The following is a 27074-nucleotide window of genomic DNA, read 5'->3' on the forward strand; positions in this document are numbered from 1 at the left end:
AAACATCCACCACCACATTCTGAAGTTTGTACCAAAATGGACAATAACAGCAAACATTCGCTTGTGTTCAACTCTCAAAAAGTAGGGATTTTTTTTTAACAGTTGGCGTTCTAAGCCTGTGACATACTCACTTGGGAAACCATTTGCTCTCCTGGTCTCCTTGAATGGCCCCCACCTCCTGTGCCTTCCCAAAGCAGACACTGATCCTGATTCTCCCTGACCCAAAGATTGGTGGGTAGAGCCCGATGAGAAAGGGAAGGAAGGTAGGGCTCAGAGGGAGAAAGGAAAGGCCAGAAGCTATCAGAAGAGAATGAATTTGTAATATGACCTCAACCAGAGATGTGGAGGTAAGAGAACATGACCCAGAATGTGTTCTTAAAAGAGAATCTGTATTATAGGAATTATGTAAAATAGAATTTGAATCCAAGAGTAATTTTAACGTTTGGTTCCTGGCCACTGAACCCAGCAGCCCATATCCAACAGTTTAAAATAATTAGAAATTCAAATGGTCTTATTGGAAAATGAAGATTTCTTGGCCCGATTCAGCCCCACTCTCTTCTAATGTGGTCTGCTAAAGAATTTTTACAGATCTCTATAGAAATGAGCTTTATATAAAAAAAAATACAAGTTAACTTATAATTGAGGACGATAACCTGGACGGCAAGCATGAGGTCTTAAATGAAGCAGTTAGTGTCTCCTCCATTCCCACTGGTGATGCCTCCCCTGCCACTGAGGAGACACCCCCCACCCCCACCCAGGGCTGCATGTCTTAACTTGATCTTTAAAAACAACACAATTTAAGTGGATGTCAATAAAAACCAGTGAATTATAAATATTCTCTCTTCCAGCATATTTGATCAGAGCTGTCAATAAACAAAACCGTATTTCCTGGGAGTTCAGGCATGAACACTAATCTATGAATTTTGATTTAATATTCTACCGGAGGACCCCGGGAGGATATGAACAATTTGGACGTCTGTTAAGTTATTCTTAGAGTAAAACTGGACACATGTATACTTCAGGAAACAACATAAGATGATTCAGGTTTCTGCATTAAGATACTGCATATATATATGTATAAGCATTTCAGATAACCATGCATGTGTATATATAGTCTGATAACTTGGATTTTTATGTAAGAATCATGATCTACAGCTAGCATGATTTTTATATAAAAATCCAAGTTCTCTAAATTAACTACTATGCACAGCATTATTGGATTCCTTCCTGGCCCTCCCCACACTTTGTCTCACACATTAGCTGGTATTTCCGAAGGGAAAATTGATTCTTGGCACAGAAAACACATCTCCACTGCCTTTCCCCGAGCAAACTGAAGCCACTCAGCTAAATGAAGTGGCCGAGTTTCACCCAGCTCGGAGCAGCGGCTGCCTCCACAGGACTAAGCTGCGAGGAGAGGCTCAAGTTCTCGTCTGAGCAGAGCTGGCTTTGCCCTTTGTCCCCGCTTCCCCGCCCCCTGATCATCATCAAAGTCCTTAGGCTCACAACCCCTCACTGGTCTCCCTGAGCCAGGAGCACCCCTCCCCGGCTGGGTTGCCCCTCCAGAGGGGAAAAGCTTCCAGGGCAGACAAAAGGGAAATGAGTCCCAAAGGTACTGATGTCAGGCCCCCAAGGAAGAGACAGGCTGTGAACTGTCTTCAGGGAGGGATGTCAGATGCGACTCTGTTTTATTAAAAGGCCAGTGAGGAAACAAACAGTCCAAGAGGCACAACGGCACAGCAGAACAGCAAAACTCAAACCCCGTCCGGTTGCCCAGCCTCGGCACAGGGATGGAGCCAAAACCTGCCGTTAGGGGACAAGGTTCGCGCCCTTCCTACTTCCCAAAATGAAGCCCACAGATGTCACCCCGTCCCGTCACCCGGAGACTTGCGTGCGTTGGTGAAAATAAGGTCGTAACACTGTGCTCCTTTCAAAAGTGCTGTTGGGGACTAAATAACGGAGTAGTTTTGTTCAAAAGCAACATACATTTTTCACGGAGATAAGAGCCATATTACATTTGCTATAGAAGAATGCGGCAAGAGGAAAAAAGCGCGTGTTGTCGATATGACAAAACACAACCAATTCTGCTTATGAAAGTGTTCTGCCCCATAAGAACGTAGTGAATGAAAGGCATTATTCCAGGTGAGCGAGCCATGCAGAAATGCGGATTTATTAGGGTTTGTTTTGAAATGTAATTTGTATGGCGAGCTTTTCTATTCCTCGGATGGCAATGGAACAGATTTATTGGCTACACGTTGCAAGTGCAACAGATAACATATAACCAAGGGAGACGTTTTAATAAAACACTCAGGAAAGAAGAAAGGAAAGTGAGCGAATATGCCTGCTTGCATTTCAGCTAATAAATAAAGAGCACAGATAGGGCTTTAACCGAAAACCATCCCAGTTATTGCAGCCTGGAAGGTTTATTGAAAACCGGGGAGAACACTCTCATCTTTCACACTTCCACGACGGCGTGAGCGGCACAGGCCACAGTCGGGGACACACATTTGATCTGGGCACCCAAGCTGATGTTTTCACGGTGAACTTGCACGTGGCCGTGAAGGGGACCAGCAGGTCCCTGACCGGGAGGGTGTCTGCTTGGGATATTTCTGACTGTGCTCTGGGGTCCTGGGCAACTAAGCAAGGCAGGGATTCCCGCCCTCACCCCTCCGCGGCGAGAACACTGGGTGCTTCTAGAGCACTTTCACATCGTCAATAAGCAATGGCCTTCGTCTCCTAGAGCTGAGAGGGAAGGAGGCTACGAGTGAGGACGGTGGGGAAGGTGGTCCATGCTTTGAAGTCCAGGTGTATTTCCACCCCGCACCTGAGCCCTGGGCTGGCGCAGCCCACGTCACACACCCCTCACTCAAACCGGTCCTGGTCACTAGGGCCCTAGACTCGCGGGAGAAGTCGGCTCTCCTTTTTTTGTTTCCAGGCAGCAAGAAAAGTGGGACTCTCTCCGAGTGGCCCTGGGGCTATCCGGATTTCAGTGTTTCTCTCTGTCTTGAGCCTGGAGAATGATGAATTGCTTCCTACTCCAGGACTCAGTCTCCTTTCTAATAGACACTGGGGAGCCTGGGAGGGAAAAATGAGAAGACCGCCGATCCGGACTCAAGGTTTCTAGCGGTGGAGCAAGGCCAAATTTGTGCCCCTGTAACTTGCAGGACAGCCTTCTAAGAATGAGCTCCACAGATCTGGAGAGAACCACAGACTCCAGACCTGATTCCACTTAGTTCAGAAAAAGGAATTCAGAATGGTGAGTGAGGGTACGATTAGGAAGTTACATCAATAAAACCGGGTGGTTTTAATACAGGAAAGCTTTTAGGCTATAAATAATTCAGGATGTTTGCCAAATTTAAATGCCATTATAAATCCACGTTTGTGTATCAGAGAGACGGGAGCACGAATGCAAGAGACATAAAATGGACTGGCATAGTTTGGAGAGGTTTGGATCCATTATTATTAAGGACCCAATCAAATACTCCATCCGATTTCCAGTTCCATTACTGTCTCTATGTTCACTGTTCTTACTTTCAATTACCCAAGTCTTTCAACGAACACTAGTTGGAAAAGGTCATACAGAGTCCCCATGCCGTTTTCTGTGGAGGTGTTTTCCAGAAGGAAACAATTCAGATTTCTGCTACAGTTAATAAACTGTCTCTGGGAGGATTATAATAATAAACCTTCTGAGAAATTTTTTGGAGACAGGTGTTCAATGAATTTGCATGCCTCAGCAAGATGCACAAAAAGACTCAATGACTCACTTTCTAAAGCATCTATATTATTATGGCATGCTTCTGCAGATGGGCAAGTATTGTCTACCTAGGAAGCACGTAGTGTGTCCCATGGGAAACATGGTTAGGTCTATGCCTTTGTCCCAGAATCCACAGTTTTCCTTTTTTTTCTTTATAGTTAAGATGTGTATATATAAGAAAAGCTCATTTATTGGTTTTTAATATACAAGGTGCTTTCTTTAAAAGAGCAAGCTCCAAGATTGTTTTGTGATTCAAATTTTAAAATAACCTAAATAATCTTCTGAATCTTCCAAGGTCATGTTTCCTGTATTTAATATGTCCCTGAATTTGTCATAAGATTTTTAAGGGTCTAAATGATGCCACCATGCATCAGCTCTGGTGTACCTCATTGTAGACACGGAATAAACCGTTTGATGTATTGACACAGAGATGTGAAGAGTATGACCGTATGTGTATGTACGTGTACGGATTCTCTGACACTATTATTGGCTGCAATCCTATATTCTGGGCTATAGACGTTGACAATATACCTTGCTACTTGCCACGGCTAACCAAGCTGGGTTGAAACTCAGCAACCACTTGTATTCATTGCTTTGCAGGCTAGTAGTTAAGTTCGGCTGCTGGGAGGAAAAGGGTCTCTCGCCACACCCTCCTCAAACTAAGGATTCATTCGTGCTCAGTGTAAGTGTGTGCACACCCCTTTATCGAGGCGGTCTTGAGCTGCAGACACAGTCGCAGCGCTCGTGATGGTCCAGCTGGATGTCGACGAGAGCCATGTGCTTTGCTCTGCCCCTCCTCTTGAAATGGCCCGGCTCAAACTTCAACACCTAGGACCAGAAGCACAGTGCCTGTTAGAAAGCCCGGAGGGTTTAGCACAACGAGATGCCCCTTCTGCTCTTTATGACAAGTGGCTCCCAACCCTTTGAGAAGCCAGTAAGAACTATGGGCTTGCGATGATGATGCCCTCACGTTAATATTTTTACAACTGTCAACTTCCCGACGCGGGCAGCCTGGTCACCGGATCACAGGGTAACGCCACCAGCATCACCCGCGGGCAGTGCCAGGATGAGCTCCGGGGTCCCGGTGGGCACTTACGACAGCTTTCCAAGGGCCCGTTTTGTGCCAAGTGCTGCTCCAAACACTGTTATAAATATTCTTTGAATAGAGCATATGTTACGGATAAATACAATACCGAGTATTGATTATTTCTGGAAACAGAACAACGGATAGTGTCATGAACGTGAATACGCCAGTGTGGCTAAATGTTTGATGTAATGCCCTGACAATAATGCCTGATGAAGGTGCGTAGTGGCCATAATTACTTGAAAATGGGTATATGTCCTTATCCATTTGTCAAAATGCAATATCTTTTGCAATTTAAAACAGACCAGGCTCCACTAGAATTTTTCTACCTCAATACTGTATTGATACAGTGTTTCTTCATAAAGTATATCCTTAATCTTTTAAGTTCATAAGTTGATTGGAATGACATGGGGCTGGAGAGCATGATGCTAAGGGAAGTAAGTTAGAGAAAGACAAATACCAAATGATTGCACTCAAATGTGGAATATAAGAAACAAAGTAGATGAGCAAAGTGGGGGAAAAGAGAGAAAGAGGTAAACCAAGAAACAGACTGAGCTACAGAGATGACACTGCTGGACACCAGAGGGGAGGCAGGTGGGGGATAGGGGAACAGGACGGGGCTGAAGGAGGGCACCTGCCGTGATGAGCTCTGGGTGGGGAAGGAAGTGTTGAATCACTGTGTTGTACACCAGAAACTAGTATCACGTGGTATGTTAACACACTGGAATTTAAATAAAAACTTTAAAAAATCTAAGTTGAAACATACTTTTAGTATATTTACATGGAAGCTAACTTCTTCTCTGCAAAGGCCTTTGCCGAAATCAAATGTTACTCGTCTCAGACACGATGCCGTGGAAACCATACACGCGCTCCCACCAACACGATCTCGTCAGTCCGCTTCTCCTCTATATGCTCTCAGACTCCTGTCCACCGTCAGTTCAGATTTTTTTTCCCATTTTCCTTTCAGACTCTGAACTCCAGCAGGTGCTACCATACAACGATATTGTATGTTATAGTTTTCCAAGGATGATCACAGACACATTATTTCTTCTCCCCTCCGACAAACCTTGTCACGTAGTAGTGGACAGGTCCTTATCCCCGTTTTATAGATGGGGGGGACCGAGATCCTCAAGGAGGCCACGTGCCTTGTGCGGGGTCTTCCGGCCACTGCGGCTTGTGCCCTGGGCTGTCCGCTAGGGTCCTAGCACCCTGGCACCCATGCCCTTTGATGTGCCTGTGATTTCCTTGTGTTTCCAAGGGCTGTCGGGCTCCACATGGGAGCCAGAGCGGGGATGCACCTGGCATATGCTGATCCCAGGTGAAGGCTACGTGTGGCAAAATCTTGCTTTGGACTCTGTGGGACATTTCATGGTACTCCTCTGCTTCTTAACCAGGAATTCCTTCCCAGCCGTTTGGCTTGGAGCCATGAACAGACCCAAACCCTCGACTAGGAAATGCGGGTGCAGAGTCCTCATCGCTTATCCCCCCGTACAAAGCCAGGCTGGGCCATGGGGGCCCCAGGGAGGAGGAGAACAGATCAGCTCGTTTCTTCCATGTTCGATCAAGCTACGGCGTCTGCACTCGGCGAATACAGAGCGGGACACGGATTCCCACCTGCAGCAGAGCTCCCGACGGATGCTCATGAGCGCACGGGGGTGGGGGTACCCGACAAGAGCCCTGCCAGAGGCACAGACACTCCAAACTATCTGCTGTTGGTAAACTTAGTCCAAATGGCCGTTCTCCGAGCTAATTCTGTTGTTCTCTTTCCCTCCTGCGACTCGACTACTCTGACGGTCTGTGTCACCAATTCCACCCGATTTATTTTGTGTCCTAGTTTGGATCAAAGCGCTTTGAGGACAGCGGAAACAACGACTCACGGTACTGATGCCACACGCTGTCCTAAGGGGCTTTTTTGCAAATATTATTTGGATTTCCCTGCAACATATTAGTACTTTTCTAATTTTCATATGTGAGGAAAGAGAGAGGTTAAGCTACTTGCCCACCGTTACGGAGCTGGCACTGGGACTTGACGCCACGTGGCTGAGCTCGCCTATGCCACGGGAACTTACGTGTGGACGGCTCGCGAGCATGCTGCGCACACAGCAGCGGCTGAAGCAGCACCCCCGGGCTGGGGACGGTGCCATCGGAGCCGTGAACGCTCCTGCTCTCTCTGTTCACCACCCCACCCCCGCATCTCCTCTCGTCACCTCCCTCCCTGCACCTCCAACAAACCCGGGAGACAGACGCACAAGCCAGGAGATAAAGCAGGGGCCCAAAACAGGGTCCCACGCTTTGGGCGGCTTGTAATGCTTCCACAGTTTTGGAAAATTTGAAGTACCAAGAGCAGAACCACAGTGGTATGTGCCTTCCGTGTGTGGCCGCCAGGTGCTCGCCTGCTGGGAACTCGAGGGGAAACAAAGAGATGTTGCTTCTTCATTTAAAAAACAAACAAACGAACAAACAAAAAAAAAACAAAAAGACCCCACCCCCCAAAAAATACCCACCCAGCAACAGTGGTTGCAGAATGTCTGACATTTTGGACACCGAACAGCCCCGCTCGTGATGGCCCAGAAGTGCAGCTGAGCTCTGCCCAGGTGGCGCGCTTGGAAGGCGTTACAGGCTTGAGCCCCACAGCTCTGCCGAGAACTTCTCCGTCTGATGTGCATTAGTCGCTATTGTCCAAGACTCTACGTTAACCAGACGGGGGGTCTGCAGATGGAGGGGAGGGAAATGAGTCCCAAGATGTGAGTGTCTGAAGAGCATGACTGTCACGAGAGCCTAATGAGCAGTGATGACCGGCCCCTGGCCTCCCGGGGCTCTTTGCGTTCTCATTTGACGGCCAACAGAAGAGCCTGGCGATGGCGTGAGCACAGAGCCCAGGTGGTTCTTCTAACCGGTCTCCTGATGGTTCAGGGATTTTCCCTGTATTTTATATTAAGCAACGTGAGCATGGTATGTTTGTGTTTTGCTGATAAGAAGAGAAAAAAACGAATTGGCAGACATTCTCCCAGACAAGACCGGAAAGCACTGTTTGAACGAAGCGGAAATCGGACTGCTTTCCCGGCTGACCACAGCGCTGATGTTCAAAGCTCTCAGACCATGTAATAGTCTGAGGTTCAGGTACGCCGCACTGAGAGGAGGAAGAAAGCAAAACTGACTTGAGAGAGCATGGAAAGTTAAAAGAGAAATGAAAAGCTTTTATCTGGGAAGGCAAACTGGCTGGTTATAGGTTATCTGCTCACTTTTAAAGGGAAGGAAGGAACCACTGAATTAATTTCAGCCACCGAAGGACACATACTAATAAGACTATCCCAAAATGCTTTCCTATTTTCTGAGCTAGGGCTCACAGCTGTGAGCGCACCCCAAAATAAAAACCTACTGACGACCCGTGAGCCATTTATTACTACCTGTGGGTGGAAACCCTGAGCCCTCTCCACCACCCAGAGAACCACACGAGTCCAGACAAAGTTGACTTGGACTAACTGGAGAAGGACTAAGCCGGGTGGTGGCTTGCGCAACGCTACACAAAGTCAAAGATGCTCAATCTGCAAATTACCACATCACGAAAGATTTTTTGCTTCATTTACTCGCCTCGTTGCCAATAAACCACCGAATGAATCATTGCCATAAAGCTATTCCACTAATAAAACAAGACCAGGCAGAAAAGCTATCTGCTGAGTTGGGTTCTTCTTTATTGGGAATATAAAAAAAAAAAAAAGGTTAATGCCTTTAATAGTTCTCAGATTAATGGCTGACATAGGAACACAAACACATATTTCAGGACAAATGCATTGTATGAGCTGGAACCATTAAGAGTTTATTTAAGATTCTTCCCAACTTCTAAAGCAGGCTGTACTCCATATACATAGCTTCTGATCTTTAAAAAAAAAAGCTTCCTATTTTTGCTTCCCTTTTGAGCTTTTCCATGCTTCTAGACTTCATGAAAAATGTCCAGAGAGTTTAGATTTTTAAGGGCTGCTAGACCATTTTTCTGAAACCTAAGTGATTATGAACTAAAACATCTCGAGAAGGGATAACACATTATTTTCTGCCGGATAATTATGGAGCTTGCAGGCAGCAGTCCCAGCAGACCCGGAGCCTCGCAGCAGAAGGACTGATTGCATGTGGTAAGATAGGGTACTCAGTAAGAAAGACACCGACGACAGAGTTTAGGAACGATTCCCTGGCTGATGAAGTCTGCAGGTGACCAAAGGCCGGGGTTGTCGTCAGGGTCCATAAAACGCTCATGAATACTGAAAATCCAATCTTGCTCTCTGTAGACGTTACGTTTTCTGGGAGCACACGGGGGCTACTGTGAGGGTGCACTCAGCTGCAGTCCAGCCTTGAAAGAGCGAAGCAGTTCTCTAATTTCGACAGCACCTTACAGGGCTCATGTCTACCCACTGCGGAAAATGTAATGGACGGCTGACTGGGCACCACATTCAGAGTGCAGAATTGGCATGGATGACTATCCATGTCACAGATGGTCTTGTCTACCTGAGGGGGAGCACGGCCCAAGGCAGGTGTGCAAAGCGATGGCAGGAAGCTAGATCTACAAGGGAAGGAACGTGCACATTCAGCTGTACTGAAATGCAGGGTCCATTCACTCGGGGAGCCATCGAGGCTGCAGGGAAGCCAGACCTCTCAGAAAACTCCACCCACATCTCTTCTGGACTTTCCAGTCTTCTACCCTCACATCTGTCCGGTAGCCCCGTGAGCCAAGTGTCACTGTTATCACTGATACGTGAGTGAATTTTTCCATCAATATTAACTGCTGATTGTCCGATCCTATCTTTACTCCTTTACGTTGACCTAGCACTGCCACCTCCAATTTGCTTCTATTCCTTGTGTAAGAAAGGTAGGATTTGGGGGGTAGGATGGTGTAATGGTTAATGAATGCCATGTCATTTCAAGTCTGCCTGGGAACCCCAAATTGGGGGTTACTGTGGGGATGAACTGAAGAACTCCTAGGCCCCTAGGCTGCCTTCCACACGGCAAAGCTGGAACCAGGGGCCACATCTTCCTTCCGGTCAGACAGTGTTGTGCTCTATTGCCCCGTCTCATTTTAAACACAGGAAAAACCCCCGGGAGCGTGGTCTCACAGTCTCACCCAAAGAGACAGAAAGAGGATGAAGCAGGGAGACTCTCCTTACTCTAGAAATGCTATTTCCAGAGAAAGGAACCAAGTTTTCTTGACTTTTGTTACGGTTGGTTAGAATCATAACCCCAAATCTCATTGCTTTTGCCACAGGGTAGAAACTCTTCACAAACTCATTTTGTTTCCTGTCTCCTTGATCTCAATTTCCCATTTTAGCTAAATTTGTTTCTATACCAGATGCTTAAAACATGTAAAAACCTAAAAGTATGATTATTTTATCCCAAGTCTGAAGCTCAATAGTTTAAAACCTCTAATTAATCTTTTTTCATATATAAACATGTGCTTACACGTCCTGACTCTTAAGCTGTAAATAGGAAGCAGATTTTTAATATAAAATTCTAGAGCAAAATAAAAAGAATCTTTTAAGTCATTATTTTTTTCCACTTGGTCCAGAAACAGAGATGGGTCTAGGCTGTGTTTTTCAATATGGCAACCCCCAGCCATGTGTAGCTATCTACATTTACATAAGTTAAAATCACATAGAATTCAAAGTCCGATCTCCTGTTTGTGTTGGGTCCTCATCAAGTGCCAGCTAGCCACACGTCACCGGCGACTGCCGTACTGGGAGGGGCAGGTAGGGAAGGCTCCCTTCACTGTAGAAAGTTCTACTCGACACGATGGCCAGGGAACAGCAGCATTGCGACAAAATCACGAGAGGAGGGACAGGGAAATTAACTCTGATCACTCTCTCTCTCTGCTGCTTCGTGAATTTTTGGCTGTTGCCTGAATGTCCATAGATTGGGAACCAGAGGATGACAAACCGCTAAGGTAACCTTATTTCTGGGGAAGATCCTGCTCCTTCATGGCACATTATCAAGGCAAGATGGGACCTGAAATAACAGCATCTACACGGTATGTTCTCTGGAAACTTCCTTCTGAAAACTCACTACCCCAAAGTAATTTTTGTATCCTATGCATTCCAAGAGGCTGCAAAGAACTATTATTAGCAAACAGGGAAAATGCCTTAAAGGATACCTACAAGCTTTGGAGAACAGGAAATCATAAAGAAGGTAACACTATATCTTACCGGTGGTGGTGGGGGGACCCGCTCAACCCCCTGCTTGGGAAACAGCATGACCCAAGAAAAGAACAATTATCTAAGCTTCATTAGGAGCTTTATAATTTTTCCCATTTTATGCCTTAAACGCCTAGTGCTGAAATACTTGTGCAGAGTCACACAGGCCTGCTTATGTGACAAGTTCCAGTTACCCCTTAAGGGTGCTCACGGCCCATGGAAACTCATTTCACATCTCATCAGTTACAAGCAGCAGCTGGGGAAACTGATTTTTCGTGTCTCTGGGTTAAAGCACAGATACAGAATAGAAAAAAGAATCAGGATTTTTCCCTAACGAGCCAGGCTCAAGCCACCCGCACTGCTGGAAAGGGAACAAGCCTCTACTCTTTCCCTGGGGCACTCAGCAGAGGGGTCACTGTGACATGTTGCAGGGTATTTTAGGAGTCGGGGGTCAAGGAGCCAGACATGTTTGTGTCAGGTATGCGGCGGCTGAGAGAGTGATCGATGTTGTTTTGTCCCTTTGTCCAGAGCCTGGCAGAGTGGCTTTGTGCAGAGCTCTGCAGACCCCAGAAGTAAAAATACTACGCTAAAGTGTTTCAAAGAGCTGCTTCAGAGAGCAGCTTCAAAAAGATGCTGGCATCTCAGACCTGCTCCTGTGATGAGCAGAGATCAAGGGCTTCCCTTTCTAGATATTAATTGTGAACAGGAATTTACAGGTAACCGCTCGGGTGGGCAGACAGAGACAAGAAAAGAAGCAAGAAAAGGACCCTTCAGAGTTCTTTAGCATTCACTGTCTGGAATGTGAGGGTTTTTTTGTTTTGTTTTGTTTTGTTTTAAAAGGGGTGGTGTGCACGTTCAACTCTGCCATTTCTGCAATAAACAATATAAAAAATGAAGCTGGAACTTCAAACTGAGTGGAGTCCAGAGAAAAATAAAGCACTCTACAGATAGATCAAAGGCCTGTACTTAACTGTTTTTCCTCCGCATTTATGCCTAGGTAGTGATCTTGTCACTTGCTAGATTATTTTAATTCTAGCCTGATTACTGCATCCGGCACTGATCCTCAGGGTCTGACTACACATCACAAAATGCAGGTTCTTAGATGCAAAGGACAACACCCTATCTAGAGTTCATCAGGTCATACAAAAATAAAACACAATGAACACAGGAGAATTTTTTTTTTGTTCCCCTTGAAAACTGCAGGGTGGAGTAAGGAATTCTTATGACTAAGAAAATAAGCTCTATGGAAGTCTAAAATAATGTGTTTCTCCCATGTGAGGTAAGCCTGGTCCCTGTGGCATTTAATTTCCTACACTTCCCAAGTTGGAAATACCAGTTATGACGTCTCCGTTCTCATTTAGCTCCTGTCACCTCCTTAAACTTGTTTGTATTGTCTTACTGTTTTCAGGACTAAAAAAAGAAAAACAAAAACCTTTTAAAAGCTGGAGGTTTTATTTAGTGGGCACACTTTGCTCCTTTGTTTTGGTGGATACAAGAGGAAAAGCAACGCAAACAATCATTTCTAATGGTAACGTCTGCTTCATTGTTTAGATTATGTTCTTAAACACATTTCGGTATGATGTTTCACATCTTACAAAAGGCATTCCAGGGCTGCCTGGGTGGCTCAGTGGGTTAAGCCTCTGCCTTCAGCTCAGGTCATGATCTCAGGGTCCTGGGATCGGGTCCCGCATCGGGCTCTCTGCTAGGCAGGGAGCCTGCTTCCTCCTCTCTCTCTGCGGGCCTCTTGAGTGCCTACTTGTGATCTCTCTCTGTCAAATAAATAAAATCTTTAAAAAAAAAAAAAAAGGCATTCCATATGCACTATTTTACTTGAGCCCCAGAACCACTCTATAAGTGATTATGTGTTATAATGTCTTAGTCCCTTTTCACATATGTGAAAACTGAGTCTCCATATTTGTGACTTGGAAATGCCCCCACGATTGGGAAGTAGCAGCTGTTGCCAAGGTCAGGGACAGCTCTGAGCTCCCCTTGAATCCGTTAATGCTCAATAAAGTGCTATGTGTTCAAAAAGGAAAAGCAGTGTTACTAGTGATAGGAACATAGAGTCAGGAACACGGGGTTCTGCAGAACTCTCTTCTCCCTAAATTTTAGTTCCTCTTTTATCTTCATATTTACTTTTGCTTAGTTTTGCCTACTTTCACAGCTGATTTTCCAGGTAGCACTCAGCAGTCTTTAGGAAAAAATGGTACTTTTAGAAGAAAAATAATATCCTATTTAGAGAATTAAAAACTCTCTCTAAACATCTTCTGTCAATTTACATTTTGCTGTCTTCACTCTCCTAAATTTCTTAAGGACTTGACTGCATTCAAGTTTGGCCCTTAGAATTTTCTTAAAGTGACCTAAATTTTGCCATGACAGCCTTTACAAATGCCACCATATTACTACAAAGAGGTCACGTGAGCTCTGAATCACCACATCACGCATTTGATCATATAAACAAACAAGGATGTTGTCCCACAGGTTGCTTTATGATGATTAGAAAACAGAGTCCAAGGGCACCTGGGTGGCTTGGTCGGTAAGGTGTCTGCCTTCGGCTCATTCATGATCTTGGGGTCCTGGGATCAAGCCTGGCATGGGGTACCCCGCTCAGCAGGGAGTCTGCTTCTACCTCTCCCTTTGATCCTCCCCCCCACCTCTCTGCTGTTGCTTTCTCTGAAATGAATAAATAAATGAAATCTTTAAAACAAAAAAAAAGAATAGAGAAAAGAGTCCATCTTTCAGGATGTACTTAGTCCCTCTAGGGCATTTGGCTTGGTAAGTTTATCTCATGTGTAATTTCAGCTCCCAATCATCCTTCCAGCTGGCTGCCTTTGTGCAGTGAACAACTAGAACAACTGTAACCCATGGCCTGGTTGTCCAGCACCCTACCCTAACATTTCCAGCTGGAAAGAGCTCATGAGTGTTTGAGAAGGACATACCTCATGATACTTTTTCACAGTCTTCCCAGAACTGCACGTGCAGGATTTCCAGTTCGCGGTCCCACAGCCACAATTGCCCCCACAGCGCTGCACGAGGAGGCAGCGGGGAAAGAAGACCACATGCGTCAGCTTCAGCTCCTCTCTTAAGTTGACGGAATAATTCCTGGGAGTACAGCTGTAGCGCTTGACGTCGTCATTGAGCCTGTCCAGGTCGACTGTAAGGAACACACACAGGTGTGAGCCGGCACCCGACCCGAAGCAAAAGCTCCCAGCATGGGTTTTTGGGAAGCACGTGGGAAGATGCTGTGAGAATGACCTTAATGAGGGCATTGAACCTGTCCTTGGGATCCCATTTATTAACCTCACATGCAAGATGGAAAATCTGATTCTCTTTTGATCCCATCTGCTCTTCAAATAAATAAATAAATAAATAAATAAATCATAATTTAATAAATTATATATAATAAATATTAATACCATGTGTATTAGAAAAAAAATGACCATGTTAATAAAAGTATCCATTTGCTTGAAAAGAAAAAATAACAACAGCAAAGAAAAAACAAAAGACTCAAAAACATGGCTAAACCTTTATCTTGGTTCAATTTCCTTATAGTTTTTTTTATATAAAAAAAGAATTCCGAGGAAAGAAAATAAAATGTTCAGCAATTTAAAATAACTACCTTTATCTTAAAAATAACAACAACAACAAAATACATGGCCTCTCAATTCTCAATAAAACCTGAACTCTAAACCATGATTTAAATATAATTTGAATCTATCAAGGATGCATTAGGGACAGCTACTCTATTGCTTGCCTGGTGATGCATTTTTACAGGGAAGTATGAAGAAGAAAAGGTTTTAACTTCATTTTGACTCCAAAGTCAACCAAAATGTCCACGAAGCTGGCATTTTGGGGAGTGGGTATTGAGGGGTATTTGTGCCCTGGGTCCTAGATGGTGGCAGCAGAGAGGGCAAGGGCTGGGCTCTGCCCCAAAGCCGTGGCTGCCTCCCTCCGGAGAGCTGGAAAGGCACCCAGCTGCTTCCAACCTCTGTTTCCTCATCTAGGAAATGTCAACAGCAGAACTTTACCTGTTCCACAGCAGAACTTTACCTGTTCCACAGCAATACTGAAGGCTGATTCAAGCGTGCCTGGCACGCAGTCAATGCTGATTAGGATTATTCTTCGTGATTCATTTTGATCTTTCCTCCATCTTTCCCTTTCAAGTCAAATGGTTAAAAAAAAAAAAAAATCCAGGCCTTTCTCTGGTTCTCTCTGTTGGTCGTGACTCTGGGTCAGTGATAGCCAAGGGGGTATGGTTACTGGGACTTCTGTGAATTAAGACCAACACCCCCAATTTTCAAATTCTAGTCACAGTATGTCCTTGAGTTAAATTTATATTACTGTGTTTTCACAGTTTCCATTCAGTGTTCTGCAAAAGCCAGCTAATCCTCTATGCACTTGGGGTACATCCTCCCGACCATGCCCTCGAGGGCCCGGGAGGAATCCCGCAAAGGCGAGGCAGACAGCAAGCACCAGGCTGCCTCTGCACTCCAGCCCCTGCGAGCGTCTTAGTCTTAAACCCAAACTGGCTGAGGAGCGGCGAGCGTGCAATCTTTTGGGGTCGAAGCCAGAGGCTAGGGATGCTGTCTGGAGAACGCAGGGGAGGGAAACCCAAAACAAGGGAGGCTCACGGGGATGAGGGGTCCCCTTCACACCACGAAGTCAGCGGAAGGTCTGGCGATATGGGCAGACGACCCCCTGACTGAGGAATTAACAGCAGTTGGGTTGATGCCCTGCCCTGAGAGCCTTTCCATAGGAGCGAGACTGGGTTTTGATTCTCAAGGGCAGGGAAGTCCCCCCGCCCCCACCAGCTTCCCTATGCTGAGCCTGCGACACCGGGGGAGGGCGGGAAGGGGGCAGCTGAAGAAATGCTGAATAACTTCTGTGTATCACGTATTGCTGTTTTTCCCTTCCTTTGTAAAGACGTGTCCTAAGTTTAGCTATAATCAATCCAGATTTAAATCAACTGAACTGTGTCTTGGGAAAGGAACCGTTTTATTGCTGCTAAAGCCTTGGAAGTAACTGCCAGCAAAGCAGGAAGGATTACGTAAATGCATTAGGAAGCGCCGCGTCATCCATTCCAAGTGTCACCTTGAGACAAACAGTGACGCTGGCTGGCGCAGTGCCACGCCGTGGATGGGGCTCGTGCCAGTGGCTGCAGCTGCTGAGTATGCTAACGGGGGTCTATCTGGTCGACCACCGAGCAGTCAACAGGTGCTGTTAGCGAGGAGAAGGGGTTGGGGTGCAGGAGGGCAGAGGGGGACAGGCAGGAGGCCGTGTGCTGAGGGTCTCCAGGTCAGCCCACCACAAGGCACCTTCTACCCATCACTGCACTTCACCATCCACCACACACTGTTAAGGCGAACGGGAAATGGGACACTGAGCTTCGGAGCTCTTCCCCCTTTGGCCCCAGCTTCTGGCACATCTAGGAGAACGGGGGCATGGCTGTCTCCGAAAGCCAAAGGAAGAAGAGCTCCCTGGTGCCGTAGGACGTCTGGGGCGGGAACAGGTGCAGCCTTCTCCCCGGGATAGCCAGAGCCCCAAGACTGCCTCTCCCTTTAGCTAAGCCTCAAGGCGCCCTCCACAAACCAGGGAGAGGCACGTCCTCCTGCCTCGTCTGGAAGCAGAACCCTTCACATCCCGTAAGTGCTTTACTGACCAGCACTGGTCGCCTCCCTTCCCTGCCCACCGGGAAGAGATGTACGACGCCGTCCATTCTAGCATCAGGTCGCCGATGTGACCGCTCCGGTTGTGGCCGGGGCTGACTCCCTAGCATCCAGCTGCCCTGCGTCTCCGGGGATGGAAACCACCAAGGCACCTGATATAGAACTTGGCATAAAATGTGCTTCTGAGCAGATGCAAACAGCTGCAGGTGTGACTGTGGGCGTTCTGCAGGGGACACTGAGCTCCCCGTCAAAGGGGACGGGTGAGGCAGTGCCCGGAGCAGGACGCCGGGCAGCAGGCGGAGTGGTGAGCAAACATCGGGGCCTCCCCGGATGGGGGCTTGGCTTGAGCCTCTGGAGGGAGATCCAGGGAGAGGGCTTTGCTTTCCATTCCTGCTTTGGTCTCCAGACAGGAACAGGACAGGGCAGCAAGGAAGTCCCCAATGTAATTCAAGGGCCCCGGAATTTCATCGATTTTCCCTTATTTCACCCTGGTGTACGTACTGTTATAATCCCTCGTTTGCTGTCCTTTCGAGTTTGAGTCTTGTCTTTCCACGGATCTTCAACATCAGTTTTCCGGGCTGGACACTGACAATCTGTTCAAAGGGCCGAGAAGGGGCCACCATCCTCAGAGGCTTTCCCTGGACATATTAGTCCAATGTGGGGCCCTGCACAGGGCAGTGGGAGAGCCCCTCTTCTTGTAGCCCTGGCCTCAAAGCACAGGTCCTTTGCAGGAGATCCTTGTGCTGTGATGAGTTCTGGGGTCTGAGCACGGGGTGGGGATGTGTCAAGTAGGAGATAGCATTCAGTCTCCGACCCACTGAGGCTCAGGTGTGGAAGGACAGGATGGAGAGTCAGCCTGGTCTGGTTGATCCCAGCCACCCAGGCTAGAGTCTGAATCCAGGCTTTCTCCTGCCTCCGCACGCTTCTGACTGTGGTCTGAAGATCTGAAGGCGGGCGGGCGGGGGGTTGCGGGGGCAAAGAGCAGCTTCCATGAACCACCCTGGGGTCTCCCCACTGGAGGACCACTCGCCGTCCCAAGGACCAGGTTTCCCAGGTCTGTGACAGACCGTGACCTGCCATTTTCAAGATGTTGCCAGTGACGTATCCCCAAGCCTGTGCGCCCCGAGCGCACACACTCATTTATTGGGTTCCGCTGGAGAAGTACGCCAGGTTCTGGCTGACCGCCTAGAGCCTACTTTCTTCTTTGGCATCGACCAACATAATGTGTTTCTCCATCGCCCCCAAACTGAAGGAGCCCACGTCTATGCACAATCTGTATCTGAAGAAGAAATGAAGACAAGCACCTTCTTGCCCTCGCTGGCCTGTGGCCTTAGCCATGAAAACCGGTCGCAAGCCCATGCAGAGAGCTGAATGGATTGATAACAAAAATCTGTCTTCAGAGGGAACCCGTGCTGGGGTCCTAACAACCGTTTTTACAGGACAGATACAGCCGGGATAGGCACACCTCCCTCACTGTGTCGCGTCTCAGTTCACCACACTTGCAGATACTTGTAGACGCTGCCCTTTTTCACAAAGTGGAGGTGTGTGGGCAACACAAGTTGTACAAATCAGCATTTGTCCCCTTTGTCGCATTTTGATAAATCTCACAATATTTCAGACTTTTCCATTATTATGGTATCTGTTACGGTGATCTGTGATCAGCGATTGGGGCTCACTCAAAGCTCAGGTGATGGGTAAGCATTTTTAGTACTAAAACCTTTTTTAACCAAGCTATGAACATGGTTTCTTCCGACATAATGCGATTGCACACCTGGCGGACGACAGCACGGCGTAACAACTTTTCTACGCACCAGGAAACCACAGCGTTCCTCTGACCTGCTCCCTTGCAGTATCCGCTTTCTTCCCGTGGACCCCCCGGGCTGGAACCGAGCGCAAAGTGTCTCCGATGTGTGCCTGCGGGAGGACCCACGGGCTTGGCACACGGCATGGGCGCCAACAGCTCACGATAACCTTCTAACAGTCCTTTCGTAAGTCGATCTTATTTCAAGTTTTTTTGGTGAATACAAAAATTCGCTGCGAAACAAAATAATGTCCTCCTTCTGAATGCAGGAAAGCGCTGTTTTTTTTGGTTTTGTTTTTGATTTTTTTCTCTCTACGCAGGTTGGATTTGCTGCTTGTGTTGCTTAACAGGAAGATGATCCCCTTGTGTCAGCCCCTGGGTGTCAAGTTGATTGGCGGCTGTCGCCATGCTGGTCTTCCATCCGTTAACACTCGGCTGTGTGTGTCACCAGCCTTCGCTTGATCTCCCGGAGTCCCCTGGGTCTCCAATTAGACTTCCCCAAGTTCTTAGAGCCAGGAAGCATTTTCTAACAACCAGACCAAGACTTCACAGTGCTCAAATTCTTTATAAACGCTTTTAGCAGCCACACACCACCAATATATTACCACACACACACACACACACACACACACACATATATATATAGCATGTGCTGAAGGCGTGGGAAGTCTGTGTGCTTGAAGTAGGGCTCTATATGTGTGTATATATACATATTATATGTATATAAATTATATATATAATATATAAAAACAAATTTAAAATATAAAATATATATATTTATATATAAAATATATATATGTAACTTTTTAATACCATGCTTTTGTCATTCTAGTTCACTTTCCCTAGCACTCAAGTGTACTATGTCATTTTAATCTTCTAGGGCTCAAGTCAAAAGCCGTATTCAGTCTCCATCTCCTCTGATCCCCTGCTACAGGCTCACCACACTTTCTCTGCCTTCTGCCACAGCCCTTACTTCAAAGACCTTACTTTGCCCCTTTCTTTTATTTAGGTGTTTCTCTTCCATTAAAATATAAGGTTCTGGGGCGCCTGAGTGGCTCAGTGGGTTAAAGCCTCTGCCTTCGGGTCAGGTCATGATCTCAGGGTCCTGGGATCGAGCCCCGCGTCGGGCTCTCTGCTCAGCGGGGAGCCTGCTTCCTCCTCTCTCTCTGCCTCCTCTCTGCCTACTTGTGATCTCTGTCAAATAAATAAATAAAACCTTGGAAAAAACAATAAAATATAAGGTTCTTGAAAGCAGAGAGTTAATCACCTTTTGATTCCTCCCCTCCTAGGGACTAGCCCGAATGGAGATCATTTAAGTCCTGCTCTCCTAAAACCATTTGGTTTCAACCAAGTCCTGCTAAAATACGTACGGCATCTCTGAGGACAGAGCACGCATGCCATTTCAGGATGTCTGGAATAACTAAGTCCAATAAAAACAACTGAAGTCCCTACGGCACCCCAGACAGGTGTTTCTGATTTTCCTTAAATCTTCCCTGACTCTGAATGGAAACCCATAAACTTAAAGTCAAGGTCAGAGAGAGTTTTGGACACTGATAGCCCTACTCCTCAATCCAGATTTCTGTCTGGACTCTCTGAAGAAATCAGACTGCTGCTGGTGCAGGACAGAGAAACTAGCCTTCGAGGACCGGCTCTACCAAGGAGGAACCATGACGTATGGCAATGACTGGCTCTGAGACCAACAGAATCTAGAAGCAGTGCCACCGGGAGAAGATGGCATCAGGAAGGCTTGCTCCTGGATACATGGCTCGATGCCCCCAGAAATGCACCCTCTGTCCCATGGGGAAAAGGGCCACAATGTGTTACGGAAGACACTAAAAATGAGCCTTTGATTCTACAACCCTAGATTTATGAGGCTTTGGGTGAGGGTGGGAGGGAAGAGGGATATATGAGTAATTGTAGTATTTTACACCAAGTAACTAGGGTTTCTCAGCCCCTTTCAAGGTTCATAAATTCTCCAGGAGGAGTCTGTTCATTTTTACGGACATTACAACCTCATTGTGATTTTCAGACTCCCTCTTCCATAAATCAGCCCATAATTGTGAAAACTGTTTCCATACCTCAACTCCAATTTGGAAGCACAAATAAATCTGGAGAGAGCAATGACTTTATAACTTTTAATGAGAAAATATCAGGATATCTTAAACTTAAAATCATGAATTTCACGACTCCGTTTGCTGGTTTAGTTTCTCAAGAACGGACATATTTACCACATGTATTTATAGTGATTAACCTATGTCACCAGGTTCCCAATCAGACAACAGTGAATTTTCGGGGTTTAAAAACATTGCCAAGGGATGCGTAAATAGAAATGTAGTGAGCACCTATTGTGTGCCTGGTTCTCTGTGAGATGCTCTCATATGTGCGACTCTCAGTGACTTCTGGTAACAAACCCTCATGGTAGACACAACTGTCCCCATCTGATAGACGTGGGGACCGAGAGGCAGAGGACTTAAGTGACCTGCCTAAGGTTGCTGGACACAGAGTAGGCATTTGACAAACACGTGCAACAAAGCGGATGAGTGCACGGCCGTCTGCAAGGTGCTGAATGAGGCAAGACGGCAGCTGATACCATCAGAAGGCAATTCTCGGAACTTTAAGAACTGTGACGTGGTAGGACGTGTGAAGTCCATCCATGCAACGGAAAACAGGAAAACAAGCTAGGAGCTGAATGAGAATCAAGCTGGTCTTGAAATGTCTTTCTCTCACCTACGAGACCGAGTCTCGGAGCCTGAAATACTGCTGAGTTTCCCCGAGCCTGGCCTGGGCAGCGAACAAACCCCAGTTCGAGGCACGACTCTCTCCTTCGCAACGATCATCAGACATTTCTGATTTTCTTTTAGTATATAAATTGGCAATAACGGTACTTTCCTGCCAAGAAACTTAGAAAGATTGAATGAGTTGAGGGGCGCTTGGGTCATGCAGTCAGTTAAACGCCCGACTCTTGGTTTCGGCTCAGGTCTTGATCTCAGGGTCGTGGAATCGAGCCCCATGTCAGGCTCCATGCTCAGTGTGGCGTCTACTTGAGATTTTCTCTCTCTTTCTCTCCCTCTACCCCTTCTTCTCATGTTCTCTCTCTCTCTCTCTCTAAATAAAATCTTTAAAAAATCTAAAAATTGAATGAGTGAAGGGTGTTTGAAGCACAGATCCAAATCCTAGCTCTCAGTAGGTATCCCCCACAGCACTGTCACAATGAATAAAAGAGATAAATGAGTAAGGTTAAGCCCAGAATGCCCCAAACAGCAGAGATGCTGCAGTCGGGGTCACTAAGGGAAGGAGCATCACGTTCACCTCGATCCCCATGTCAGAAGGCATGGGTGTTCAGTTTAATTCCCTGGGGCTTAACATGGTCCTTTGTAAGTCAAGACTCAATGGGCTGGTTTTCCAAGCACGGGTGGTTCTGAAAGGAGCGTGTGCTGTAGGAAGGGTGTGCGCTCTCCCTGCATCCACAGGGGCACAGGACAAAAGGATGCTGTGGGGAGGGGGGGCGTCCCAATGCTTCCCAGAAAAAGTGGATAAGGGACCCAGGAGGCAAAGACATCCATCATTAGCCAGAGTGACCATTGGGGGAAAGGCACACATGTCACCCCAGACACCAAAGTTACCTACTGTTCTCCACCATTAAATGTTTTCCAGTCAATGTGCTCTCATGGGAGGGGGTAACAGGTGATGAAAGGGGGTCAGGGTACACACAAAGGTGGACAACCTCATCATGTAGGAGGAAAGCGAGGCGCCAGGAGGAAAAGGACCAAAATCCTTGTCCCCGCACGGAGATTTCCTTCAAAGCTTTTACGTGAGCCCAAACAGATACACACAACGTGATCAACAAAAATGCGGCTTTCCTTAAGGCTTTCTGGCAAACGGAGTGGGGAATCCAGATACTTACAAGTCCTACGGGTCATCAACAGTGGCTGCACTCTAAAAAAAAAGTGCTTTTCAAAGGAAACATCTAACAAGACAGAAAAGTTTCTGGGTAAACAGTATCCTAGAAAAGTTTAGTACTTGCCAATTAGTTTGTAAACTTGTAAGGAGTGTACTGATTTTACAGATCCTTAAACCTGACAATATTTGGATGCTCGGTAGGAGGCTCTCCAGATTAGCGATGTTATCTGACTGCCCTCCAGGGAAGAAAGCGGAAGAGTTCACAGAAATATCTTGGTTCTGTGCCGTTTTACCTAAGTAACAGTAGTAGCTGTAACTTGCCGGGGGCCCGTGTTAGAGAGTCTCTCTTGTTCATCCTAGCACAGCTTTGCAAAGTGGTTGTAACTAGAGTCGTCCAGCAAAGGGCAGAACGCGGCCACCCAGGGGCCTACAAGTGACTCCCCGAGGCCACTGTTCTTCAGATGTGAGTTAGAATTTTATTGCAAGTGTACTTGACGACAAGAGTCCATGCTTTTCCTGCTGCCGCATCCTCATTCCATCCTGCTCTCATTCCATCAAATTTGTGGAAGACAATTTTCATACAGATAACGACGGCTTTTACTTGGGGCATAGACATGGTTCAGCAAGTTCAAGGAAACCGACCCTCTTTCAACCTCAGAAATTAGAAAAATAAATCCGTTTTGATTTATTGTCCCCTGTACCTCATTTAATTGACACAGAGATAGTTACAGGGGATGTTATCTCCAGACTGACAGGATTCATCACTAGTGTTAGCCAAAGGCAAGTTGCTACCAGATAGCAAATAGGCGAAGTGAGGATGTTCGTCTCGTGATGGCTTCAACCCGTTCTAGACTACGTTCACGACTTAATATGTTATGAAATTATTTCCCTCATTCGAAATCATGTTTGAAAGAACAAAACTTGATTGTCCTAGTTTGTAGAAAAGGGCATGACAAAGAAATGGCAATAAATGACAAACTTAAAAATCAGAAGTATTTTGACCTGGGAGAATTCAGAACCAAGTCAAACATTTTGATCTTAAACATATTTATGTCACTGAACCCTCAGATTCTAGGCTAGCTGCTCACCCACAGATCATCTTCAAATTAAGAAGTGGCTTAGATCTTAGAGCAAAATAATGTCATGTGAGAAATCACAGAATTGGTATCAGAGCCTCTCAAATGGGTTACTAACTGTCCCAGGGTTAGAACCCCCAACCATTTAGAGTCTGTAAAAATCACATATTTCAGGGACACTTGGGGGGCTTAGCTGGTTAAGTGTCTGCCTTCGGCTGGGGTGATGATTCTGGAGTCCCAGGATTGAGCCCCATTTTGTGCTCCCTGCTCAGTGGAAAGACTGCTTTTCCCTCTCCTTCTGCCCCTGCTTGTGTTCCCTCACTCGCTGTCTCTCTCTGTCTCGTAAATAGACATAATCTTGAAAAAATTAACATATTTCAAACCCTATCATTTAGAATCAATTTAATATCAATATGTTTATTCCACTTAATGTAGAAATGCTGATTTTTTTTAAAAGAGGAGTGCACATGTATTCTGGCACACGCATTAAAAAAAAGCAACCCTTTGGGGAAGCATTTACTTGTGGTAAGTAAAATTGTCGTTCAAAACTATTAGGTTGGAATGCTCAAAAAACTGTATCCATAGTTGAAGGCCAACACCGATGCTGTGAAAACAGGCTTCTCCCTTGTTCTAATTTGTGGGATTTTTTTCCTATGACACAAAATGTTTGGGGAAAGTCAAGTTCTTCTGGAATAAGTTAAAAATAAAACAAAAACAAAAACAAAACCCAACAGATCTCATTTACATTGTTAATGACCATAAACGGCATCTCAATGAGTCCCCCACTCTAGTAGAGTGAAAGGCTGATCATTTCTTAAGTTAAAGATATCCAAGATCAGTTATGAAGGTGAATAAAGTTGTGCTGCCCCTAAATTCACAGGACTGTGCTGTAAAGAAATCACAGTGTGGTTTCGTTTAGGCCGCCATGCTCTTGGGATGATTATCGTTTCCAGAAGAGCCATGTATCTTTTTACCTAATTATGTGCAAGTGTTTTTTATCATTAGCAGAGTCATCAGAAAAAGTAAATGCAACTTGAACTTGATTTTTTTTTAACTTTTTGGCAACTTTCAGTGAAAGTATGACGTTGAAATTATTGGTAAAAACTGAGTTTTGGAACTATACTTATGGACAAATTTTGATAATCCTTGTCACCCCTTTCTCCATATCCCTTAAGAAACTGAACATGGGATACATGGGCTTGTAGTGTTATCTTCAGTCCAGAAGCTGTGATACACAAGTCTGAGCTTATCTTTTATTTGCAAATTTTTAAAAAGTCGACCTTATGTGCTGAAGTTCTGGCTCCAATATGTGGCGAGGTTATCGTCCCTTTTCTCTCCCTCTTTTCCCCAAACATCATTGACCTCTTGCTCTCCATGTACAAGACTCTTCCTAGAAAGACCTTGAATCTCCCTGTCACCAAATCCGCTTTCAAACAAAAACTAAAATCGAAGCATACAATTTAATTTGAAATAGGTACTATCCCTACCTCGTTACAAACATTCCGCACCCAGTGTGTTTGTGTTATATTTTAGCATTTATAAGACTCTGTGTTTGTACGTTCACATTGGAGGGTCATCTTAGAATCCTGGTCTTTGATATCATGAAAAATGTCCCTTTGATCCATCTGGACAAATCAGAGGAATGGATATTCAACAGCTATCCATAACCAATATTTGCTTTTTACAACATTAAAGAATTATCATACTGACAAGAGGAAATTTTTTTAGGATCCTACAAAGTTCACTCTTTTATTAGCCATCCAACAGACCTCCATTATCTGTAACTATGTTTCTGTCCCCACTCTGCATTCACTGCTCCCTTCCTTATACAACAGATCAGAAACCATGAGTTTGTACTTCTTGAGTTTGAAAAGCTGACGGTGACAGCTGAGACATTAAACTGGACTTGTCCTCGTGTGTGAGACAGGCATGCAGGTGGTATGGCAGGCGCGGAATGATAAACAATGAAGTCAGCACGTTTATACAAGCGCAGGGACCGTGGACACTGGCCCGGGCTTCCAGAAACAGTACAGACCCGCCTTAGGGCCATTCTAAACAAGAGATTAAGAAATGGAACCCAAGCCAACCAGAGAAAGAAGTGTTGACTCCGTCAGGACTACGTGGAATGTCACCTTGAGTGTTCTTGTGAGGCTCTGTCAGGACCAAAGGCATTCTTAATAAGCTACAGTCTTATGGGGCAGGTTTCTGCAAACTTTGGATAAATGCTCCTGCTGGATTATTAATATCTTTAATTCCACACACATTCACGGAGGCCGTGCCGAGAGCCCGAGATACAGATGAACAATGTCTAACACCATGGCCCTCAGCGTTGGCTGCACTCAGGATGGATCTCAGTCTCCCACGGGCTGTAAAACAGCACCGACAGCTCAGCCCGCCCTCAGAGGCCGGGAGTCAGTGTGGCTGGGACCAGGCGCCCGCGGCTTCCTGCCGTTCCCCAGCTGACTTACTACTCGGACCTGGAGGTCCTAGGATCTCACACTGCCTTACAGAAGACACCAAGATAAAGTTAACTGCAGTACTAGGCATAGGAAGGCCGTGGCACCCCGAGGACTCCAGACTCTGTCTGAAGTGGCGGGTTTCAGGGGGAGAGGATGAAGGACAAGGAAGGCTTCGCCAGTACAGCAATGCAAACATATTCCGGAATTCTCAGTAGCCAGAGCTAGCTGGTGTTTCTTGCACAAGTACTACATGCAGGGGCTCTCGATGGCCCTACTAATGACCATCCGAGGTAGATGTAATCACACACGTTGCCAGAAGAAACGGAGGCACAGGAAGACCAGCGACTTGCTGGACCTTCACAACACCTGTAAACGGCAGAGTTAGGATTCGAACCCGAATGCTCTGCCTCCAACTCAACATAAGTTCTGGGGGAAAGAAAGTAATGGATTTAGGTGATTTTTTTCATTTTAAAAATCCAAATGATAGATGCCAAGCAGAATTTCTCCTCAAGTAGCTATCGTACGGAAGATATGAAAGAGTCAGAGTATTTCATTTCTTTGTCCATTACCATCTTTTCCTGTTTTTCTGGGGTTTTCAAAACACTGTGAATCTTTTACTTTCCTTCAAGTTGATGTAAGTAGAGACCTAAAGACAGCAACACTACAGAAAAGCAATTTCTTGTCTGAGTTGAATCCAGCCTGAGACCCGGGGAGACTCTGTTTGAGAGCTCCGGTGATCTGCCTACGGCGTATCTCCAGGATGTCAAGGACACCAGGGACTCCCTGTCCACCCCTTCACTGTGCGTTTTAAGTAGATAAAGTTCCAGACCTGAGTCATAAGCTGCAGACCCAAGCAGGAGCTAACTAATTAGTCATTCCAGGACAAATGCTCTAACAGCTCACGCTTACGGACACAAGCATTTTCTACCAGAGCAGGCCAAGTTCACTGTTCCTCAAAGCGCCCCTGACATTATAAAATGTAGGAAACAAGCTCTATGTTAGCAAAACACCTTCACAGCTGTGGTGCAAACGAGCCTCACGAGACTTTTAGTGAAAATTTCAATGTTATATTTTAGCAAATAAAGCAAGAATGAAAAGGGCTAGAAATTATAGTTTCTACATTCATTCATTACAAGATATTTCACTATTAATTTAAACATGCAA

The 27074-nt window shown here is 45.9% G+C and overlaps 1 protein-coding gene across 2 annotated transcripts in view; it reads right to left on the reverse strand.

The window, feature by feature from the left end:
• Positions 1-1687: 1687 nt before the first annotated feature.
• The window catches only part of PDGFD (platelet derived growth factor D), a 227689-nt gene continuing 202302 nt past the window's right edge, over positions 1688-27074 (reverse strand). Inside the window, exons 6-7 of one of the 2 annotated variants that reach the window (XM_047692878.1) lie at positions 13948-14162; positions 1688-4579 (exon numbers count right to left, since the gene is read on the reverse strand). In XM_047692878.1, coding sequence (XP_047548834.1) covers positions 4454-4579; positions 13948-14162 — 341 coding nt within the window. In that variant the 3' untranslated portion in view covers positions 1688-4453. The remainder of the gene's footprint in view (positions 4580-13947; positions 14163-27074) is intronic. The other variant, XM_047692877.1, reaches the window with a different exon arrangement.

This window comes from Lutra lutra, chromosome 10 (assembly GCF_902655055.1).
Source record: "Lutra lutra chromosome 10, mLutLut1.2, whole genome shotgun sequence".
Taxonomy (NCBI): Eukaryota; Metazoa; Chordata; class Mammalia; order Carnivora; family Mustelidae; genus Lutra; species Lutra lutra.